At 43.7% G+C, this 25,592-nt stretch overlaps 1 protein-coding gene across 3 annotated transcripts in view; it reads right to left on the reverse strand.

The window, feature by feature from the left end:
• Nucleotides 1-25,592, reverse strand: part of LOC124787753 (phosphofurin acidic cluster sorting protein 2) — a 691,488-nt gene that overhangs the window by 142,996 nt on the left and 522,900 nt on the right. For all 3 annotated transcript variants that reach the window (XM_047254663.1, XM_047254747.1, XM_047254832.1), the window contains exons 3-6: nt 14,740-14,829; nt 7,547-7,672; nt 6,072-6,225; nt 2,742-2,887 (exon numbers count right to left, since the gene is read on the reverse strand). In XM_047254663.1, the coding sequence (XP_047110619.1) occupies nt 2,742-2,887; nt 6,072-6,225; nt 7,547-7,672; nt 14,740-14,829 (516 nt within the window). The remainder of the gene's footprint in view (nt 1-2,741; nt 2,888-6,071; nt 6,226-7,546; nt 7,673-14,739; nt 14,830-25,592) is intronic.

Genomic DNA, 25,592 nt, shown 5'->3' on the forward strand with positions numbered 1-25,592 from the left:
TCTGCCATCAACGTCTCAATCCCCTTCACATTTTCTACAAAGTGTCTCCATGCTGTGTACATCCTTAATGGCATATGTTCATGACTCAAGAGATCTACTGCTGCAAATGAAGGGTAATATGACAATTCCACTGTGATTTACATGTTCTATTGGTGATCATCTTCACATTATCGCTATTTCCCCCAAATACACTATTTTCACATACACAGTCATTTCTCACCCTGCTAGTACAGTTTAGTATCCAATATTCTGTAGATTGTTCACTCATTATAATACAGGTTGTCCATCAACGGGAAGTCCAGAATGTAATATAATATGTATGAGGGGCGTTTGAAAAGTCCGTGCAAAAATAAAAACTACTTACGTGCTTGGGGTAAACCTTTTCTATTTTTCAACATAGTCTCCTTTTAGACTTGAACACTTCGTCCAACGCTGTTCTAATTTGTTGATCCCTTCAGAAGAATGGGAATTGTCCAAGTCTGCAAAATAGCTATTAGTTGCTGTAATCACCTCCTCATTTGAATAAAATCTTTGTCCCACCAGCAATTTCTTCAAATTGGGGAACAAACAGTAGCCCGAGGGAACCACGTCTGTAGAATAGGGGTGATGTGAACCAAGTTGGAATCCTATTTCCATTAATTTTGCGACCACAACTGCTGAGGTGTGTGCTGGTGCATTGTCGTGATGGAAAAGGACTTTTTTGCAGTCCAATTGCCGGCATTTTTCTTGCAGCTCGGCTTTCAAACCGTCCAATAACGATGAATAATATTCACCTGTAATAGTTTTACCCATTTCCAGATTGTTCGATGAGAATTATTCCTTGTGAATCCCAAAAGACAGTCGCCATAACCTTTCCGTCTAAGGTATGGTCTTCACCTTTTTTTGGTGCAGATTCTCCCTTGGTAACCCATTGTTTAGATTGTTCTTTGGTCTCAGTATAGTAATGTATCCATGTTTCATCCACAGTGACAAAACAACGCTTAAAGTGCTGCAGATTCTTCTTGTACTGCTGCAAACCATACTTGCAACCCTTCACACGATTCCATTTTTGGGAAAGCGTGAGCAATCACGGAACCCATCTTACGGACAGGTTTCTCATGTCCATATGTTTATGCAAAATATTATGTGCCTGTTCATTCCAGATGCCCACAGCACTAGCAAACTCACGTATCTTAACTCTTGTGTCATCCATTGCCATATCATCGATTTTATCAATGATTTCTGGAGTCTTAATCTCCACAAGGCGTCCAGAACGTTCAGCATCACTTGTGACCATATGGCCACTCCAAAAATTTTGAAACCACTTATAAACCATTCTAATCGAAGGTGCAGAGTCACCATAATTTTTATCAAGCTTCTCTTTAGTCGCCTGAGGCGTTTTGCCTTACATAAAGTAATGCTTAATCGTCACAGGAAATTCTTTTTCATCCTTTTTTGACAACCACTCGACTTCCTTGATTCACACAGATGCCAAACACAAAGAAATAGACCAATATGTCAAACTTGGTGAGCTTTCTTTCCAAAGATGCTACTAACTAAACATGACTTCGATACGTGCTGGTGGTGCCATCTCTCGGACTTTGCACAGATTTTTCAAATGCTCATCGTACATGAAATAGGAAAAATGCTTGGCAGCGGACAGGTACTTCGCTTTTGGATGAAGTCATCCTCCAGAGATAACACAAAAATGCACACCAGACAGTGGCAGCAGTGTCAGGATACACACTGTGGGTTAACTACAAAGTGATATACACTGATCGAAAGAAAAATTCATTAGGGAAAACCATAAAATTACAAGGAAACAGAAAGTACTGTCAAAGACACACATGACAGTGGAAACACTAATCTTAGGTTTTGAAACTATTAATTCCCTCCTCAGGGAGGAAAGTGGGATTGGAAGGTTAAAAAGTGGTGGAAGGTCATCCAACTTCATGATGAGGAGGGGGGCAGGGGAAAAAGATGTGCTCAGCCTTCCCCTCCATCACAGCATGTGTGTGCCTCTCATCCTGAGGTCTGAGTACACTCCTACCCTTTCCAATCTCCCTTATCTTTCCTCCCTGAGGCATGAACTAACCATCACAGCATGTGTGTGCCTCTCATCCTGAGGTCTGAGTACACTCCTACCCTTTCCAATCTCCCTTATCTTTCCTCCCTGAGGCATGAACTAACAGATCTGAACATTAGGATTAGTGTTCTCATTTTTATGCGTTTGTAACAACAGTACTGGAATTTCTCCTCCTGAAGGTAATCACTACTCAACTGTTGTGTGTCTTTGTAATTTCAGATGTTAAAATTTTAAGAAGCTTCCTAATTACCATTAATCTAAAAAAAAAAAAAAGCAAGCCATTTGATCCATGCTATTGAAAAAGGTTTATTGCATATAAACTGCATTGATGGTTATATTTTTTAGACTGAGCCACAAGAAATGTAGAAGCTTTTATTTTTTATCAGCACGTTCATCTATCTACAAGGGTTATTTTTAGGCTTTATAATACTTATTTTAAAAGCAAGTAAGTTAAAACTCATTTCTGAGGTGGTGGTGTTTGGTTTGTGGGGCACTGAACTGCGTGGTTATCAGAGCCCATATACAGTCCCTATCTTAACTCAGTTCAATATCGCCACTTTCATGAATGATTATTAAATGATTAGGACAACACAAACACCCAGTCCCAGGGTGAACAAAATCCCCAACCTGGCCGAGAATGATTTCTGTGGTATTGTAATATGATACATGTACTAACCCTGGCATTTGCTGGAATTTTTGCTCTAGCTGCTTTACGAGCCCTTCTTGCCATTGCATCTTCAGCTGTTGGTTCAGAATCTGAGGCATCATCTTCATTACTACTGAAGTCATCTTCCTCATCAGAAAAGTCTGCCACACCACGTTCTGGAATAAATTACACAATTTTACTTTTGTAATCATAATGTAATGTTGTGTTCAAAACCTTGAATTATAAATTACATCAAAACAAAGACAAAATGTCAATTCAGTGTTTTGTGGGTGATTTTTTACTGTTGTTGACTGTAAGGTGTAACACCCCTTTTATTTCGTGAATAGTACACATATCAAAACGCAGTTTTCGGCAAACGTTAACGTATTGAAGGCTACAAACTATTTTGTTTGATTAATTTTTATAGTGCTGGTATCAGTGGGGACATTGAAGTAAGTTCTTTTTTCTAAATGGAACTGTATACTTTTCATAACTACATTTGATAGCTCTTGAGAAGACAATTACAGTGATATGGCATTTGTTAATATTGGCATTGAAACCTGTCAAAATAAAAAAAATAAAAAAAATTATACAGAAATGCCTTAGAGTGTGACAGCATGGCGGCCAGAATTAGTATTAGCAGTGCAAACACTTCCAAGCTCTTGTTCTACATGTCAGAATGTCAACACATCTGCCTGTTTACTTGTCTGCACTGCAGGATGCTCATTTGTGCTTCAACATTCACTGCATGTGCACTTGTACATCAATGAGGAGAAGTTGGATACACTACTTTTGTATGTTGAATATAAAAGAAATGCTGTAAAAACAGTACCGTGGTATAAGGCTATCTATCTGGATCACCAATGTCTGACGCGTCAAGTAACTGCACAAATTATTAAGACCTTAGTGCGGACAGGCTGCTTTAATGTCAAAAAGAGGGCAAGAAGGAAGACTGCAACTGACATAGGACATGAAGAAGCTGTTCTGGCTATGATGCTAATGAATCCGCACAGTGGTACAAGACATATTGCCAAGGAATGTGGAATCAGCCAGATGAGTGCCATTTCCATCCGGCATTGACAGAATTTCCATCCCTATCATCTGCCACTACATCAGGCACTCAGCAACCATAATTTTTGAATGTCATACAGAACTTTGTCAGTTTACACTTCAGCAACTGAGAGACTACCTTAAGCTTTTTTAACATGTGCCCTTTACCGATGAAGCAACATTTGCCATCCACGGTAACATAAATCTGCATAACATGCGCTACTGAACAGCTGAAAATCCACACTGGCCTCATGAGGTGCAACATCAACAGCTGTGGAGGATAAGTGAATGGTGCAGCATCATACGAAACTACACTGTGGGGCCTTACTTCTAAATGGAGTTCTAAATGGACATTTGTATCCACACTTTCTGAACTTCATTCTGCTGATTCTTCAAGAAGAGGTACCACTGGATATTTGACAGTGCATGAGGAGGTGAGGTGCGAGGGAGAGTGCATAATATTTTGAATAGGAACCAACGTCTGAAAATTTACAGTTTTCGTTCTATAATTTTTTTCAGTTCAGGTGTTTAACTCATCCACTTCTGCTTGAGGACTTGAATTAGGCGTGATGCAGTACAATTACTAGGTAACAACAGAACATCTGTTTGTCACTGAAGTGCATTTGTTCGTATTAATACCTAAACATTACAGTACTGGTACATCACCAGGCGCTTCATGTGGGGACCACTAATATTGTTACAAATAATGTACCTTTGGAGCATGTCTGGTACACCTTCTCCACCTCATCTCGTGTCTCTTCAGTTTCTAGTGCTGTGGCCAGAATTTGTGCCATCAGCTCTTCCTCTGTCTCTACATGAGTCTCGTAAATTAAATTTTGCATACAAACCCACAAGGAGTAGTCCATAGGAATCAAATCCGCTGACCACGGCAGCTACACAGTTGGACCGCTCGGCCTATCCATCTTACACCATATCGACTGTTTAGATGTTTCTGAACTGTCCTTGAGAAGTGAGGTGACGCATCGTCATGCGGAAAACACATTTCTTGATGGACATTCACTGGTACAGCTTCCAAGAATGGGTCCAATACATTTTGTAGAAAGATCAATTACGCATGACCAATTAGCTTGAGTGAAAAGAGGCATGGCCTAATCAGATGACCATCCAGAATACCTGGCCACACGTTAATACTGAACCAATGCTGAAACCCACTAACATGTGTGGCACAAGGATTTTCATCCACCCAGGCATGGCTGTTTTGCGAATTCAGAACACAGTCACTAGTGAACATACATTCGTCTGTGAACAGAACTCTATGCAGAAACAGGGGTGTGTCGATGCAGTGGAGCCAGGAACCACGTGCAGTACACACCATATTGTGGAAAATTAGCTGGATCCACAGTGTGTACACTTTGTAAGTGGTACAGATATAATTTTTGCTCACACGGAAGTTAGCAGATGATACTGTGGCTAATACCCACTGCAAGCACAATTGTTCGAGTACTCGTTGCCAGTTCTCTTCAATGCAATGCAGTATATCTTCAAATTCAGGTGCGTAGCATTGCCATGGAACACCACAGTCCTGCATGTTTGTAGTGTAGGTACCTGTTCCTCTGAGTCGCTGCGTGACTTGGGCCAAAAATTTTGTGCGATGGCATACTACTGAATGGAAAATGTTCGTGATACAGCCGACTCCCAACTGTTCAGTTACCTCGAGTTCTGCCATACATAAGGAGCATATTTCAAAAAGGTGTACTGAACCATGTTTACTGTATAGGAGATGACAGTCATTGAATAGGCCTCACAGCAAGGCAGACATTAAGTAACATCAGGTGACCGTCTGACGTAGTACATGTCATCCTGAATATCCTATTGCACACCAGGACAACCAACTCAGGCTTTTCTCTTTCCTTTAGCAGACATGAGTGTGTTACACATCTGAACTGAAACGCTATAGAACAGGAACGACATTTCCAGGTATGGGTTGCTATGGATGAACGCTAATATCAAATGGACAATTAATGTACTGAAAATTGGAAGAGGCTCTTGCTGTAGGCATATGATTGGTAAGGCCCCTGACATGTGTACAGTAACACACATATTTTACTGCTGTGGCATTTTGATCTTAATTACAGGATTTATGATGGCAGTATCCAAAACATGTCACTAACAGGGTAAATAAAAACATAGTGTTACATGATCAAGAGGGTATTATTTTAAAGGTCACAGGCTCAGGAATTGTTTCCCTTTTTAATACACTAATGTGTTATCTTATAATAAATCAGAAGACTAAATCGAACTCTGAAAAAATAAAATAGTTATCAAAATTACACCATTCTCCATGTATACCTGGTGCCTCTGCATGTTTAGCTGAATCCTCGTGGTCAACAGGTTGGCTGCAGACTGCTTGCACGGAAACACGGGCAACAATACTGCTGAGGACAGATTTGTCCTTACTTTCACTCACTAGATCGAGTTCCAGGTCCATCTGCCGTTGCAAAACCTATTGAATTGAAAGAACACAATCGGTCAATGCTTTAAAAAAACACTATGAAAATATTTAAAATATTTTAGTGCCTCAAAATGATCGGCTGATTTTGTTTCGTTTTTCTCTTCTAGAGTTCGAAAGAGAAGACTATTACATACATATGTCACATAACGAAAATAATAATATGTGATTTCTTTCGGATGAAACATGGAATTCCTTAACTCTCAAATTGCACCACAAAAAATGCCATTACCCAAAACAAATTTTGCTATGTAACAAACCTTGAATAAAAGTTTCGGGATGTGAGAACACATCTGTTTAGGAAACTTGCAGGAAATTAAGCAATGAGTAAACATTTTGTAGTATTGTAGCTTATCGATACTGCCGGAGCTGACGCCTTGAAAATTCCTGCACGCATCGCGAGCGGAGCTTTGAACACCACCACCAACAGGATGACCTGACCAATGAAGAACCTCCATGCCGCCGACCAACGAAAATCCCCACTACGGTGTTATAAATGGCGGGCACCTACTTTTAGTTCGAGATTAGTTCATTGTTGCTACTTGATGCCCAACGTTACACCGAGCTGTTGATAGCAAGCTGTATCGGCAAACATTCAGGATACATAAGTTCAGTACACACCCGTGTCGGGCTTCTGCTTATAGCTAGCCACGGCTGCCACAAATTGTCAATGGTGTTGCAGCGCTTCATCAACAAGATGAGTAAAATATCTTTCCTTAAAGTGCACTAGTATCAAATAATCTTTTGCTTTTGCCCAGATTCCTACAACGACAGATCCTTGTGGCCACTTTCCACCCATTTATTATTAGCAATGAGGACATAACATTTGGTTCCTCAGAACATAGCGGTTGCCGACTCGCATCGTAACGTGTTTGTTAGTTTTGCACGTAAGCGAAATTGTATATGCGTGCTGTCACTTTATGCTTATTAGAGGAAGTTTTGTAATGGTTCCAGAAACTTACATGAAAGTCTTTTCGCCATCCCTTTCTCCTAAACAGAAGTTATAAACCTTATGTAACAAGCTAATCGACAAACCTTTGCTGAAATACTGGTAATAAAAGCCTCATATATTGTCGAACACGAAGTTAGAAAAGCCCCATACCAATTTATTTTTTCCATGTTTTCTGTAGGTCAATGCCAAGACGGCAAGGACTGATCCCTCCCCCCTCGTTCACTCACACACACACACACACACACACACACACACACACACAAAACTAGCTCTAGAACAATTCTTTGTCACTTCCTGCGTTACAGTTTTTTTAGGTGTAACCAACAGCAATACTGCAACAATAGTGAACAGTGGTTTTGGTACCTGCGACATATTGATGATGCCCTCTGCTAGAGTTTTGTAGCCCAAGATGGTCCGGTTTTTGTAGCGTTTCCGCCGCTGCAGCATAACGTGCAATTTGTTCCCATCTTGCTTCAGGAAATGTGGGTACTGAAAAACAGAGTAATTTGCGCATAAATACGTGGTCCAAGCTGGAAGCTACAAACATTAATCCTACACCTGTTTCAAAAGTGTATTTATCTCATTTCTGTGTAAACAAAAAGGAGATAGTCGACTATTAAAACTTGGTTAAATTTTTATACGTCGGTATCGGAACTCCAGGCACTGTAGCACAAAAAACGGAGAAGACAAATACTCTCTTGGATAGATCTTCAGTGCGCTGTAAGAGAAAGGGCATATTTGCGGAATAAGCAAGTATAAATACGAAAACCTCCATATACGGCACAAGAGCTTCGGAAACTGAAATCTAGATTTCGCTATACGATGTGCTTTTGTTACGCAATCAGAGCACTGGACACGTTATCCAGTTAGCCTATTACAGTGACCATAGCAGACGTAATCTATTCAGCCAACGATGACGTTACTATTTCGTCGCGCGCACACACAAATTGCAACACACACAATGGCTTCATATATAATTTTGGTTTCTCGGCTCGTTCTAAGTTACGGCGAGGTTTTCGAGGTCGAAAACTTGGATTCTACAGTATACACCGCCTACATAAAACATACTAAAAGTTCCCCAAAAAATTCTTTTCGTAAGTTTCAGTGTGCCTGCCGACTAGACTAAGAGGGGTGAAGGAAACCGAGCACAATTTCTTACGAAATAAAGCTCAAAATTACACAATAATTATGTTTATCAACTTACAAACTTTCTGATGCTATCACTTTAAAGTAAGTACTTACTATCGACAACGAAACAACTTGTACGGTATAGGTTATATGAGATTTGTACATGATATTTTGTTAGCAGGCAGATAAAGCCCAGGCACATGTGGATACAGTCTATATTCACATATTTAGCATTTGGCACTGGGTGGTCACACGAAGGAAAAAAACATCACGAACTGAAGATACAACGTTACCGTAAAATTTTAGAACCTATAAACATCCGGCATTTTTAGTTGCAAAGAGAATCACGATGAAATAGACTGGCTCTCGATACACCTGCTACTTGTGAGTATTCGTTATACGATCTCGCTTTTTGTCAAACAAATCGAGGATAATAGAATGTAGTCGAATTAAATGAGGTGATGGTGAGATAATAAGATTAGCAAATGAGACAAAGTACTAGATAAGTTTTGCTATTTGGGGAGCAAAATAACTGATAATGTTCGAAGTAGAGAGGATATAAAATGAAGACTGGCAATGACAAGGAACGCGTTTCTGAAGAAGAGAAATTTATTAACATCGAGTATAGATTTAAGTGTCAGGAAATCATTTCTGAAAGTATTTGTTTGGAGTGTAGCCATGTATGGAAGTGAAACATGGACAATAAATACACTCCTGGAAATGGAAAAAAGAACACATTGACACCGGTGTGTCAGACCCACCATACTTGCTCCGGACACTGCGAGAGGGCTGTACAAGCAATGATCACACGCACGGCACAGCGGACACACCAGGAACCGCGGTGTTGGCCGTCGAATGGCGCTAGCTGCGCAGCGTTTGTGCACCGCCGCCGTTTGCCAGTTTGCCGTGGCATACGGAGCTCCATCGCAGTCTTTAACACTGGTAGCATGCCGCGACAGCGTGGACGTGAACCGTATGTGCAGTTGACGGACTTTGAGCGAGGGCGTATAGTGGGCATGCGGGAGGCCGGGTGGACGTACCGCCGAATTGCTCAACACGTGGGGCGTGAGGTCTCCACAGTACATCGATGTTGTCGCCAGTGGTCGACGGAAGGTGCACGTGCCCGTCGACCTGGGACCGGACCGCAGCGACGCACGGATGCACGCCAAGACCTTAGGACCCTACGCAGTGCCGTAGGGGACCGCACCGCCACTTCCCAGCAAATTAGGGACACTGTTGCTCCTGGGGTATCGGCGAGGACCATTCGCAACCGTCTCCATGAAGCTGGGCTACGGTCCCGCACACCGTTAGGCCGTCTTCCGCTCACGCCCCAACATCGTGCAGCCCGCCTCCAGTGGTGTCGCGACAGGCGTGAATGGAGGTACGAATGGAGACGTGTCGTCTTCAGCGATGAGAGTCGCTTCTGCCTTGGTGCCAATGATGGTCGTATGCGTGTTTGGCGCCGTGCAGGTGAGCGCCACAATCAGGACTGCATACGACCAAGGCACACAGGGCCAACACCCGGCATCATGGTGTGGGGAGCGATCTCCTACACTGGCCGTACACCACTGGTGATCGTCGAGGGGACACTGAATAGTGCACGGTACATCCAAACCGTCATCGAACCCATCGTTCTACCATTCCTAGACCGGCAAGGGAACTTGCTGTTCCAACAGGACAATGCACGTCCGCATGTATCCCGTGCCACCCAACGTGCTCTAGAAGGTGTAAGTCAACTACCCTGGCCAGCAAGATCTCCGGATCTGTCCCCCATTGAGGATGTTTGGGACTGGATGAAGCGTCGTCTCACGCGGTCTGCACGTCCAGCACGAACGCTGGTCCAACTGAGGCGCCAGGTGGAAATGGCATGGCAAGCCGTTCCACAGGACTACATCCAGCATGTCTACGATCGTCTCCATGGGAGAATAGCAGCCTGCATTGCTGCGAAAGGTGGATATACACTGTACTAGTGCCGACATTGTGCATGCTCTGTTGCCTGTGTCTATGTGCCTGTGGTTCTGTCAGTGTGATCATGTGATGTATCTGACCCCAGGAATGTGTCAATAAAGTTTCCCCTTCCTGGGACAATGAATTCACGGTGTTCTTATTTCAATTTCCAGGAGTGTAGTTTAGACAAGAAGAGAAAAGAAACTTTCGAAACGTGGTGCTACAGAAGAATGCTGAAGATTAGGTGAGTATATCACGTAACTAATGAGGAGGTACTGAATAGAATTGGGAAGAAGAAACATTTGTGGCACAACTTGACTAGAAGAAGGGATCGGTTGGTAGGAAACATTCTGAGGCATCAAGGGATCACCAATTTAATACTGGACGGAAGCATGGAGGGTAAAAATCGTAGAGGGAGAGCAAGAGATGAATACAGTAAGCAGATTCAGAAGGATTTAGGTTGCAGTTGGTAGTTCGAGATGAAGAAGCTTGCACAGGATAGACAGACAGAGAGAGGTGCATGAAACCAGTCTCTGAACTGAAAAAACAACATTTATTTTCCATGGAGAGGGAGGTGGACGGCATGCAGTAGCACGATGGCCTTTTATTGGTACGCCATTGCAACTGCTAACAAGATAAAGCTCTTTACCTAGTACAAAATACAACTGAGAAGCCTATTTGAGAATACAATATCTGATGGAAAGTATGCGGACACCGCTGTGCCGTTCGAAATTGTCCACTAGATGTGGCGATCGGTGGGCCCGTCAGTACAAAAGGAAGCAGTGTGTTATCAGTAGAGAAGGAGTGAGAGCAGAATGAGTCGGTCAAGACGGTTCAGTGACTTTGAAAGTGAACTAGTCACTGGATGTCACCTGAGTAACAAGTCCATCAGGGACATTTCACGACCTTTCTAAAGGCACCCAGGTCGACTGTTGGTGACTGATTTGTGATGTGGAAACGCGAAGGAACAACCAAAGCTAAACCGAAACAAGGCAGACGTTATGTACTGACAGACAGCGACCGTCCAGGATTGGTGATGGTGGTAAAAATAAATAAATAAAGGAGGAGGAATGGCTTCTGAGTTGCAGAGTGCTAGCAGCAGTCCAGCCAGCACAACGGCTCTGCGCGAGGATTTGCGTTTGGCTAACAGCAAACTAAGGAGGACGTGGTATGAGGTGATTAGGGTGTAGTTTGGAAGCGCTCAACACATACTACAGCACTGTGTCCTCCGCACAGTAGAGGTACAGTCAGGAGACGGTGATTGTATCACCGTGACAAAGCGGCCCCTGTGAGGGAACGGTTTGTGGACAGTAACATTCCTGAAATGAACTGGCCTACACACAGTCCCCACCTGAATCCAGCGGAGCACCTTTCGGATGAGTTGGAACGTTGATTTCGCTCCAGATACAGGCGCCCAGCACACTGCCTTCTCTGGTTTCGGCTCTCGAGGAGAAAACAGACTGTCATACGTTGAGACAAGCCACTGGAAGTGTCCCTCGCACAGCTCGTGCTGTCACTAAGGCGTAGTGTGGACACACTTGGTATTGATGTGCGCTAACGGGAGTACGGATACTTTTGATCAGCTGCAGCATTAACTTTCGCCTGTGACTTAAACGAGTTGCAACAAATCCAAGTTGCCAGTTCTATTCACACAGAGCCAAGTTACAGCTGATCAATGTGTTTATATTTTAAACTATGTGGTCGTGTAGGCTTTATTCAAGTTTCATTAAAGTTATGGAAGTTTTCGACAGTCCAGGTAAGCGTCAAAGCAAAACTGGAATCTCTGCTTACCGTCTAGAACTCAAATGCTTAACGTCTTTTTATCCTCGTCAACTTTTGCTCTCCTTATATCATCTTAAACATGACGCCTAACGAAAATATGCTCACTCGCGTCGCAGCGCTCTCTGAAGAGGTCAGAATGGAGCACTTTGCAAACGCGGGAAGAACTGTAATTAGAGTTTCTCGCGAAATTAAGCTTCGTCGCTGACGGGTGGCTGTTACGAATAACCCAATGCCACAACCCCAAAGAATCGCTGAGATGTAAAATGTATGGGCGGATGCGCGTTTGCGCTTGCTGCCATCCGATAGCAGTTTACGATGACTGCAGCTGCAAGTCGCCGCTGAACCGTTTACACATGTTCAGCGGTTCCATGCTGAGCGACATACCTCGGGATACGCGCCAAACCGCCTCGACAGCGTTCTGGCCAGCCTTAACAGCTTCAGCGCTATTGTGTACCAATCGCCGTCTCATCCGACAGCCGACAGCGGCATTTCATTTGAGAGACGCTGAACAACCGGCTTTACTCTCCAGACGGCAATATTCTAGATCATATTCGTAATCGCAGTGTATTATGATATCGTGTACGATACTGAGAGATGGGGGGGGGGGGGGGCGGTTATAGTTACAGGGAGTGTCACTCACCCAGCCCAGCTTGCCACAGCAGCTGGGCAAGCTGTTTTAATCAGAACTGAACACTTCATTTTCGAAATCGCTGCTACTCCCCCAAATCTGTCCTCAAGATGTTCAACGAAGTATGATGGCTTTGTGGCCAAAAACGAATCCTTGTCGGTCCTAGATCAAACTCTTATCTCTCCTCTTGTCTCCCCACAGACGCCACTCAGCCACAACAATGGCTACCTGGCCAGTAACCATTGCCCGGAGTCCCCAGTTCACAACGGGCTACTACTCTTTGGCATAAGTGGCAGGTATCCAACTTAGGCACCAACAGTCTGTTCTCTATATGATCAGAGGGCCTACCAGCATGCAGGTACTTGACCACCCCCTCATAATGGAATCTTTACTGTGCTGTGTTTTGGGTGTATCACTTTTGCAAAAAAAAAAGTAAGGGTCCAAAGATAGGAAGGAAAAAAGATGGACTGTACATTGCATTGGGAGACTTTCCCTGCACAATCCGCACTTCTGTAAAATTTGAAAGAGGAATGGTACGTCAAACCCAACAATACGGAGCATCAAGTTTGGGATAAAAAGCTGTATGAAGTGTAGGAAGAAAAACGAGTGTCCAAAATAATAAACGAAATCCAAGCATGGCCGCCACCAAAAACACCGTGCAATGGAAAGGCAGTAGGGAAAAGGAATAGTAAAAGCGTTGGCACACAAGGGGAAGTAGCACTACAAGGATCAGGGTACGGAGTTGCCAAGGCACGTACTCACAAAAGAAATGTGAGCTCCCCTGGGAGGTCCGTTGTATATCTAGCGACATAACATGCCCATATAATAGGCCCACTGAGTAACATACTAACACAACCCATGTTGAATGACGAGCATCAATATCTCCATCACAATTGGGATCTGGGTGCACGTGGGGTTTACGGCTGCTACCACTGTATTTACGGGATGTCTTTCCTGGGATAAATGCGGCCAGGACGCTGGGCTCGCCAACCGCCCCCTCCTACAGCCGTGGCGAAGAAAGGCTGCACTCTACCTTCAGTGAGGCCAATAGTCCAGTCTCAACGATTTATGCCACAGGCTTCACCTTTAACATCACTTTACTCATTAGCTTTGGCTACAGTAACTTTAACATACTGAAGGATGCATTTAACAGCAGTCCAGAATACAGGCTATGGGTTGTTGAGAAACTAGCTTACTTGACTGACAGCACATACCAAGTCTTCACTGTGCCAGCAAACATCAACCCACCTACAGCCTTGTGGACTGTAATATTTTCCATGGATTTCTTGTCTTAATTAGCAGGGCGACATTCAAAGTGCAACGATAAATTGCAATCAGTAGATGTTGCATGTAACTTCCAGTTGTTCACGTTGAAATTTTTGAAAAAGCGACTAATGTAGCTCTCTTGACAGATGAACAGTTCTTTAGTTTCACGGTCTTATCCGATTTCCAATCCTACAAAGTAACTGGGATGATCAACCGAACCATGACATCCCTGTAAATCACCTTAGTTGCATTAATTTGTGTTGACAGGTTATTTTTTTACGATATTGTGAAGTTTAATTTTAATTCTACAGTGAGTTTGTGATATTTATTATAATGATCCCTCAGTATGTAAACCTCGGTAGAAAGACGTGCTGATGCAATGTGATTACGTAATTTGTTGTTTAAATGTTTAGCAGGGATTATCTTCTGTATAATGATGGACTAATGTAAACAAAATGTCACATAAAGGCCCAAGAAACATACTGCAAACTTTACCTGATACTGTTTGCATTCAACTAACATTACTCTCTTTTCCTCCCCTTGCGCCACGATTTCTGAAGAGGTATTCTAAATGTGAGACCTCTGAGCCATTCTCTTGTTTTCTTAAGACCTTTTAGGCTACCGTTTCTAGAAGAATCAGGCAAACGCCTTTTTACGCGTGAGTACTTAATGAGGTTATCGACGTAGTGTGGCGAGTAAACGGAGTACACATTTCATATACTGAAACAACTTGCTTTCCTCGTTACATATGTACTTTCAGTTTGGACAGTGGCGGCAGCGCCCTCGCCTCGCCACCCTCCCTTACCTGGAGCGAGAAGTTGAGCTCCAGTTCCGTGTCCAGAAGGCCGTTGGGCGGCAGCAGCATTTCGTTGGAACGCAGCGTCCGTTTGGAACTCTGAAACAAAATGACAGCAATGTCTTAAGACGTACACACTGACGAATATCTATATATGCAAAATTTTTGTAAAACAAAGTTAAACCTATATCAGCACAGCCGCCGGAAATTGTAGCCACACTATTAAGAAACAAATGCAGAGCCTGTCACATCGCCTATTTGCGAAAGCGTCTTTATATATTAAAATTCAGCCTGCGTACGTTTGTGCTCTCGAAAGTCGAAAAGCAGTCTGTTGTTGACTTGAAACACAACATTTCTTGCAAATACTCGGTGTTTTTATGTCCCTATTTTAAAAGATATATACTATGTATAAATAAATACGCAATGTATATTGCTACCAAAAATCTCAAAAAGTAATCGACCGATTTACTTCAAATTTTAAACCATACTGTATTAAACACTCAAACGTACATAAAACTAATTATTGTTTTAAAAAATGTAAAGGTTTTCTGTTCAAACCGACTGAGAGAAAGAAAATGCTCTGCTGTATAAATGTGCGGTTTTATTTCCTTTGTCGCAGCCACTTTTAAGTGCGATAGTGGGACATGTAAATCATTAGCCAAATTGTTTCACCCATATATACTGTTTATAATTGTACATATATTTTTACACATAAATTAAATACACAACAATTACGTGTTTTGTTTTCGTCCTCGTAGACGCATTTCACAGAAAAAGGAAAGCAGGAGACCAGGACGCATATCCAGTTCCCATAAATACTGGAAACGTGTGCTTTCTTTTTTCTTTGTTTTCCATTGAACCACACAGAACCACGGCAACGCGTAGCAGGCCCCAGCTAGTTTATAAATAAACCAGATGCGGCATTTTTGCAACATAGGTACAAAAGCATTATGAAGAACAGGTGAAGGTTACACTGACATGCAATGCACCAAGCCACCCGAAGGATGTGACATGAATTGAAACTACCTTAGCTATAAATGTCCTTGCAAATATTACCTATGGAAGGTAATCAAATGAAAACGAGCCAGAGCGAAAAAAGTAAGAACATTTTATTATTTCAAAAATAATCGCCATAACTATTAACACAGTTATCCCACTGCGAGACAAGATGGCCAATGTCTTCATGGGAGAAATGTTTGTGGTTCCTGTGGAACCATGACTGTACCCCGTCGTGCACTTCTTCGTCCAAAGCACATCGACGGCAACAAATGTCTTCCTTCGGGGCTCGAAAAACATGAAAATCGAATGGACAGAGATCAGGGCTCTGTGGCGGACGTGTAACGGCTTCCCTGTGGAGCTTCTGCTGCGTAGTCGGAACGAGAGGCACGCCAGCTCCGTGAAAGCCGCAACCACCTTGTTCTTTGACTCTGACTTTCTGGAACACGGTGCCACAATTAACGCACAGCGGCACGTAGACAATTTGCAAAAATTGAAAAGCGCCATCAAGTCGATAGAATGTTGACAGACTATCGTTCTTCACAGGATAATGTCGGCCAACATGCTGCGATGGTTGTTTCGACTATCTACGTTGCAGAAGTTCAAGGAAGCTATCTTTGTGAAATTGCTTCCCGTTTATAACGTATGCATCTATCAACGTTCGATATGTAGTGCGCATAGCTTCCATGAGGTCAACTTACGTCTATTGCATGAAGTTAATAGTATGGACACTATCTCAGAAAAAGAGTTAAGGAAGACAACAATTTTAATGAATTAACTGAATACTTCGTTCAGTGCAAGCAGATCGGCACATATTAAGCTAAAAACTAATCTCGACGATAAAGTGTACAATTATAATCTGATTGCCGGTGGTGAATTACACAGATGACCACACAGAGCCAAGTACATTCACCAGTAGGCCATATCAACGCAACCATTAGCAGTTTTACTGATTCATCCGTTAATGTTACTGATAATAGGATCTTTACATCCTGGTTCAAGTGGCTCTGAGCACAATGGGACCTAACATCTGAGGTCATCAGTCCCCTAGAACTTAGAACGACTCAAACCTAACTAACCTAAGGACATCACACACATTCATGCCCGAGGCAGGATTCGAACCTGCGATCGTAGCGGTCGCGCGGTTCCAGACTGAAGAGCCTTGAACCGCTCGACCACTGCGGTCGGCTCCTTTACATCCTCTTTCACATTTAACGGAGTATTCTACATAAAATTATCGTTTATTTTAAACTACACATCCCTGACTATGCTTTTAGCGAAGTTACAAGATTTGTCTGTAACTGGAAAGTGCAACTCCAAACCAGACCTCAGTTGGACGCATGAAGTTATGCAGTTACCACAACAGTCCCTGATCGCAAATATTTGTTTATTCAATTGCCGGTTTCAATAATTACGAATATCTTCAGACTGATCTGTCTTCTTGAAGTTAACACAGTAAGCAAATAATTTCATAACATTGGTCTATGTCATCGCTAATTAACAGGATCGGTGTTTATGTGAACCATTTTATTTAAAATTTCGCGTACCACCACAATCTCTAACCCTTCGCCAGCATTCTTACAAAATAAACCCGATTCGCACCGAATTCTAGTCTATGACTAAAACCATCTCGACAATTAGGGCCTTTATTTCCCAACAGTTACAAAGAGAAATATTCTGTGGCAATGCCCGTCTCTGCAGGTTTTTATTACCTAGATCCAGATGACCAATTCTTCTTTTCCTATTCCAGTACGTGACTCTGGACATTACCGCCGCGCTTTTTCTTCGCGTAACTCCTCAGCACGTATTACGATGTGTGACCGAGCAGAACATTCAATGTCACAGTTCTGTTAATGGCAAAAAGTCTTCTTTCACGGAGAATATTTTTCTTCCAATTGTCGGTTTACAGCACACTTCCCGAACGTGCTACACGGTCGTACAGATCTGCTTCCTATCTTGCTCTCACTCTGGAAACACAATTCTTGAACTGGCAGGACTTGATACTATATTATAAAATAAAATTAAAATCATACTTGTACGTTCTGCAGCAATTTATGTTTATTAACAGACCGGTTTTCGTCTTTTTAGTGCTTCCCTATAAACAGGTGACAACTGGATGATTCAACTGCAGCTGAAGTAACCACGGGACAGAGGCGGATACTTTTATTACCAACGTTACGTCGTTTACAAATTTGAAGTTTACATTGAATACACGTTTCGTACAAAAAGAATTTTACAGTTGGTTCCACTATTTTAATTGTATATTTTTCACGCAACAAACTAATCGTTAAATTTAATGAACAGAGGAAAAAAACTAAATTGTGTATGCTATTTTTACGCCCAATCTTAAATTTGCGAATAAATAAGAAATGAAATTTTTTATTATTATTATTTTGGTTTTCATCGGCACAATGTTTGCTTCTGCATTTCATCTTCCAAGTCTGTCTGAAAAACAAACCGGGAAACAAAGCGAACAGTTAACACTTTACTAAACGCTGACTGTACAGGTACACCATGAACGATCCGAAAACAAGTGGCTGCCCAACACGTTCTTCGCTGCTGGCAAGGAAGTGGGGAAAGCTGCGCGCTCCGCAACATGGAACGATCCTTAAAAATTGTTCACAACCGAGTAAGGCAGCAAAATATCTACCGGAAAGGGAATTACTCGAACAAATGGCTAAATCAGTCACTATCGGCACACAACGGACCACCCTCCAACCTCGACCGGTGAAAGCACTCGCAAACCGCTTAGCGCAGAAGCGGCGTGCGCGTCCCTGCAACCTGCCGCAGCCTTCAGCCTTCAGCGGTCCTCCGCGTTAGCGCGCTGCTCTGGAGAACTTGGTGACGTTATCTAATAGTTTGCAAACAGGCAACCGTAGGTCGATGTACGGGCCCCACAGAGGAAACAGAGGAGGTAATTACAGGCCGAAGGAGCGGCACTAAGCAGGGCATCCCAACAAGCCAGGCTGCTCCTACTTGACTTCGTGGGTCGTCCAAGGGTGTGATACTGATCTCCACAGTTTACCTTTCCAAACTACTCGCTCAAATTTGGAGGTGTGGTATTAGAGGAACACCACGCAGTACAGTTTCCACAGCAAAAGTTACTATCAGTTTGCAGAAGAGGAACAATGACGCCAGAAGAACAATTACTTAAATAAAAACAAATTAGTATAACACGTCTTTAAATCTGACCTAAAAGTATAAAAATTTCTCCTTGGACCATACACATTCCAAACCCCATTACGTTAGTTTCGACAAATTTGTATTTTTCAGTTTTTAACAGCTATGGAGAGCCTCTTAACATTTAGAACGAAACACGTGAGGCGCACGAAACGGATAATAGGTAGGAGGTGAACTATTCATGCATCTATTATGCATAGCATGAGCCCCACGTGTTTCGTTCCACGTAATCCAAAATCAGAATTTTTCCGAGTTACCTGTTTGGGGCAAGCAGAATTTACTTTTTAGTTAGATTTAAAAAATTATATTACAATGTTATGTACTTTTTTACTTTTTTAGTCTTGCATGTGTGAAATTTTTTAAACTATATACAACATCTTGAGAAGGTCACAACAGAGACACGAAAATTCACGAGTATTTCGGTTTCTCTTCTCCTGAGTCAACCAATATATTGCTTCCTCCCTAGAATATCTTGCGAAGGGACCGTGAGTGTGAAAATTATGTAGATTCGAAATCTCACACAGACTTACCAGCAACCATTCTTCCAGTAAACCACTCGCGACTCGAACACAAAAGGGAAGTGGTAGGCCTATAGAAAGTACTCTCCGTCACACACCAGGCAAGAAAGCCAGTTAATATTGCATTGTCGTCCAATTCTGAGCTATGTTGAAAATCTTGAGGTGCCTAACTCGTCGGGAAGTCAGTTCACAATCAACTGCAGAATCTGTGCAGCGTAGACAAAGACAGACAAGAGAGAGTTAACGTACGAGTAAACGTTGTAAAATAAGCCATAATACATCGAATTTGGTTGAAATTTCTCCAGGCGTCCCTGAATTACGCTTTTATATCACTCCTTTTCGCCTCCGCCCCCAGCAGTAGGAGTGCAAGGGAAGGACGCGGGGCTATCTGCCAGGGTGATTTCTTTCCAAGAAGCCCGTGATACGTGTGCCCAGGCACCTGTAAATTGCTTCAGGCACCTACAAATCGAATGAGCCATCGCACACACTTTCTGCGCATGTCGGAGTTGTGACGCAATCTGTTAAGCACAGTCACACCGCAGGAACTGCAATTGCGCTATTGCTTCTTTGTCGGCCGGTTTATCACCTCCCACCCCCTCCCCTACTGCAATAGGGGGTTCTGTCAAATCACATGGACCTACGTCTGTATAGGAAGGAAGGAAGCAGCACTTGGCTCGAGCGAGTTAGGATACTCACGGAAAACGTAATTAAAGATGGTCATGGGTAGATTTGAACTATCGTCCTCCCGAATGCGAGTCCAGTGTGCCAATCACTGAGCCACCTCGCTCGGTCGAACCGTAAGGTGGAAGCGGAATTGTACAGCTCTGAACTCTTCCGGCCGTGCGAGTAGCATACTGTGGTCCAACAGAATTCCTAACAAACTCGCAATTTACCCCTTACGGAGACATATTCCTGAATACCAGTCGGCAATTGCTGTCTTACAACTCCCGAGGTATGTCCCAAACCTCCAGAGTCAAAATTATACATATCGTATGGGGTCCTAATGTATTTTGAGAGCCGGCCGGTGTGGCCGAGCGGTTCTAGGCGGTTCACAGTCTGGAACCGCGCGACCGCTACGGTCGCAGGTTCGAATGCTGCCTCGGGCATGGATGTGTGTGATATTCTTGGGTTAGTTAGGTTTAAGTAGTTCTAAGTTCTAGGGGTCTGACGACCTCAGATGTTAAGTCCCATAGTGCTCAGAGCCATTTGAACCATTTTTGTATTTTGAGATAAGAAATCAACAGCCAGAAATGAATACTTCGGGAGATACGAAATGTTGAGTATTTACACTGCTTATGTTCCTGAAAAGGCGTTGGTGGCAATACATTAGAGATGGGAGGGGGGGGGGGGGGGAGAGAGGGTTATAGAACTCCGACGTGTCCACACATGTAGTCGGTATAGGAAACACACTAAAAACTGAAGATGTAGTGGCCAACAGTGTCTTGGTTTTTGAGAGAGAGAGAGAGAGAGAGAGAGAGAGAGAGAGAGAGAGAGAGAGAGAGAGAGGGAGGGACGGGGGGCCAAACTTTGTGCGACTCTGTAACGCATGCACTAAGAAAGACAGAGAGGTTAGTCTGAACATTTGTTATGGGCTGAAGTTGTAGTTATATTGTGGAAGTTATGTCAATAAATAACTTAACACTTAATTCATGCATTTAGTTTCTCACTTCAATGCAGTCAGTTCTTCTTCATGCATATTATACTGACAGTAAAACTTTTGAGACACACTGTAAAGGCACTGGTGATCAAACGATTAAAACGGATTTGGTGAGGTCCTGTGGTCACTTCCGGAGTAGTTTCGGTGTAAATTTGTTTCCCCGCACAGGATGTACAGAGGCCTTTAGCACTGACAAGATAACGATCCGCAATAAACGTTAAATTCATCGTCGATCCATTTGATGTCTTCCGCTAGCAACGTGAACTGCACTCTGTTTTTGGTGTATTGTTATGGCGGACTCGCAGCCAGCACTGATGGCTCCTCGTGGCGTGTGCCATAGAGGCGCTCGTTAGCATCACTTGGTTTCGTCCGAGTGACTGGAAGGAGATGCTCGACCAGGGTCGGTGTTAATGAGCGTTCTTACGGTTCTGAGGACGATTCCAGTGACAGTGACATCATTGACCTGTAAACAAGTGTAAGATGTTTTCAGGTAAATCCGACAATTACGATGGAGGTGACGTGTCATAATTTTAACTGGGACCTGGCAGACCACGTTCCAGCCAACCGTACAACCTGCCTCCGGCAGACCCTGTCCTGTGCAGTTTCCAGCCGGTCTCCTGTGAATCCTAGTTGTTGCAAGTCTTTCCACAGTCCATCCCACGTTGTTCGTGGTGCCCCCTCTTGCCTTCCTATCAACACTACTTTTGGAATACCAGCATCTGACATCACTGCAACTTGTCCAGCCCATTGAAGTCAATTAACCTTTGTTTTCTGTAAAATATATGGCTGGTTCACCATAGCGTACGTTTCTCTCGCAAACATCATCATTCTCCATCGCACTGGAGCAGTTACTGTATTAAATGGTTCAAATGGCTCTGAGCACTATGGTACTTAACTGCTAAGGTCATCACTCCGTTAGAACTTAGAACTACTTAAACCTAACCAACGTAAGGACATCACACACATCCATGTCCGGGGCAGGATTCGAACCTGCGACCATAGCGGTCGCGCGGCTTCAGACTGTAGCGCCTAGAACCGGTCGGCCATTCAGGCCGGGTTACTCTATTATATGCCTTCATTTTAACTTTCGTTGAAATTACTGTTGATGTCATAATTGGTTTTAGGCTGTTATAGGATCTGGAAGTATTGACAATTAGCTAGTTCACTTCTAGCAGTGAATTATTCCTCCTGTTAAAGTAGATCCAAAGCATTTAAAGTTCTCAACAATCGTACATCTTTTCCACCCGTAAATCCCCATGTACACTGTGGTTCAGCTGCCTGGTCAGTTTCACTTCTGTCTCTTCTAGTCCACCTTCCCTGTAGCACTGCTTAGTTCCTCCACAGTTTTTCCTCACTTCTTCTCTTGACTCTGATATAGCTGTCATATCTTCTGCATACGCTGTCATTTGCAGATTTCTGTTTATACTTCTGCCCTTTCCTACTCTTTTCATCTCACGTACGACTTTTTCGTGGGCAAGGTTACATAATATGAGAGACAACGCGTTACCTCGTCGTCCAGTAGTTCGTACTTCCACCTCCTTTGACATTCCCCTTTCGTATCTTACTTTAGCTTTCGTCTCTGTTTTACAGGCTTTTATAAAGTTGCTTCATTTCAGCCTCCCACAGGTTGTTGCACAAGGTCAACTCTACGGATACTAAAGTATGCTTTTGAAAAATATACTTGTGTGACGAAGATTAGTTTTTCATATGCCCACACGGGTGCCATTGGTAGTAATATATAGTCAATTGTACGTGGGCGTGCTGAAAAGTAATCCCTGCAAATTTTTTACGTGAAAACTTTTAATAAAGTTTAGTTCAAGAGGTTGAACGTTCTACATCTTTATTCTTGGTGTTTACACATTTATTTCTCAACATATTGTCCCTGACTACGAACATTTCTCCCAACGAGAGAGATACCATAATGCTGAATGTTTCACTTTGTTGACGAAGTCACAACCTCACCTCTGCTTGCAACGCTTCATTACTATCCAAGTGAAGTCCTCGAAGGTGTTTTAAGTTTTCGGATGGGGCCGAGTCGGTACTGTATGGGGGATCACCTGTGTCAGTGAGCACAAGCCGTCGGACTGTTGAAGACGTCACGGCGCTCGTTTGAAGTCTGGCGCTGTCGTGCTGAGGGAGAGCGCGCTCCTGGTGTGGACAACTCTTCTAAACTATTCTTTCGGGTTTGTGCGGTTAGAAACACTATTACAGCACGCTGCTTCTCAAGCACCGAGATAGCTTCATTACACACCACCACGTTACACGGTACAATTCGGAGCGCTCTAGCGACAGAGGGTGGGAATTTGCATCAGAGAAGTGGGAAAGACGACCGAGTAACAGGAGTGGCAAGTACTACCTCAACCAATATGGACAATTGAATGATAAATTTGGAGGCATTAATTTTCAGCACGCCCTCTTAGATATTTCTAACCTGAAACCTGCTAAGTACTTTCCCTAATATTTTCTCGACGTACGACTTAAATTTTTTTCCAGTATCAAGACCACGTAGCTCGTATTCAGCAGTGAGAATGGTGTATAGTTATTACGGTCTCTCTCTCGCTTTTCTTTTCTTGAGTTCATACAACGACAGGTAGCTTCCACTCTGTTGGTATGTATTGCTTTTTCGATATTTTTATTAGGGTGGTCAACTCCTAAACGACATCTTCACCTGCTTGCATGATCATCTCTGATATCATTCGATCCTCTCCTGGGGCCGTACCTTTTTCATATTCTCCTCAATAACGCCAAATGTTTCACACTTTTTTTCGTGTTGTGAGGCTACTCTTTTAAAAATAACGAATATCCACACTATTGAACATCAAATCACGGAATGCACGCTATGTGGCATCCAGCGAAGGCGGGTACAAATTAGGCCAACGAACGACAACCAAACGCTTTCGTTGGCCGAACTTTGCTTAGTCTGTACGGACGACAAATCGAAGCTATCCTAGCGGTTGGCCCCGGCTGCGGTCCGGAGTGCTGGCGGTAAAATCAAAGCGTTGGCGAAGAGCTGGCCTCAGGACCCACATCCCAGTCTACACGCCGCGTCGAAAGATCTTTGGTTCAATACCAATTTGCTGTGTCTGTTGAACGGGTAATTATTTATTGTCTCTAAAAATATTGGAGTATTGAGTCGAATATGCAGAAAGCATGAAAGATGACAGTTTTTGTCGCGAAGGAGAATGTTTATGGAAACCTACAAACTGCGACTCTGAAAAACAAAAAGATGAGGCGTCTGGGGGGAAGTAAGTGAGCTGTTAGAAAATAACGCGCACGACGTGAAAAAAAAAAGAATCTTTATGGATATATCTTTACTGCACGTACAGGTATCTTAAAAGTGGTACCACCTTCGGAAATTTTAGGGGCTATACAATTCAGAAAGAATTCGAAATCTGTAGCTGTTATTCACAAAAAAAATGAAATAGCCCACATATCAATTGAGCTTTAAGGTAAGACAATTTTGTCCCACCACAATGCTGTCTACTTTTAAACACAGATCGTCCACTGGCGTCGTTTCTTCTTCTGATGATCACCTTCTTGCAGTATAATAAATCCTCTTCTTCCCTCATAATGTCGACCCGTGAACCCTATGAAAACGCTGCTTTATTACAATAAGAAAATGGGGGCAACCTCGACAAGTTACCAGAGGCAACTGCGATTACGCACGGCAGGCAAAATGCCGTGGTCCCAACCCCTCTGTTTCGTGACGAGGACAGGCCGAACCTCAGTGCGTTGGGGACGAGCGTTCGGTCAACTGCACTGACTGCTGATCGTTTGCCGCGGTTGGGCTGGTGTGTACGCTCCTTAACAGTGCTTTCGACACAGGCCTTCTTAGTCGCTGCAGCAGCCAGTATACTACTGTGGATTCCAACAGAAAGATACCTCTGTAGCGAGCATTTGGAGGAACACGAGTGAGCTCTGGCTGTCGATTAGACGCTTTTCTGCGGAATACATTCGGTGGACCAGAGCACTCGGTGAAGGATGCTGCGAGTGATGCCGCGAAAGAAATGAGGAAGGCGTGTAGCCGCGCGGTGTGCGAGGTGGGCAGGTGGTGGCGGTGGCAGAGCCGCGGGGAGTCCCCGGGCGCGGCGGTCCGTGGGTTAGTGACCCGGCGCCGGCGCCGCCGCCGCCCGCCGCCGCCGCTGCCGGCCCTCCGTGGTCGATACGGCGTCGTGAGCGGGGGCGGCGACGGGGGCGCCGGCTAACTGCCCCCACCGGCGCGACGCGGTGCGCTCATTACCGCCGCATTATCGAGCCCGCTCGCGACCGCCGGTAATTACGTCCGCCCCGCTTTCTGTCGCCACGCTGCCATTCACCACTTTACGGCCTCTCCAACCGCGCCGCTATTAGTGAAAACGGAGCTCGTACGTCACCTGCGTCTGCTATCACAGGGGTTCACAGAGTGCGAACTGGTCAGGGTGGAAAACCGACCATTAAAAACACCAGCACCACCGCACGGTGAGCCGTACCCACTGTAAGCGCTGCCCGGATTTCAGCTACTGTCATTCGCC

Source organism: Schistocerca piceifrons, chromosome 1, assembly GCF_021461385.2.
Source record: "Schistocerca piceifrons isolate TAMUIC-IGC-003096 chromosome 1, iqSchPice1.1, whole genome shotgun sequence".
Classification (NCBI taxonomy): Eukaryota; Metazoa; Arthropoda; class Insecta; order Orthoptera; family Acrididae; genus Schistocerca; species Schistocerca piceifrons.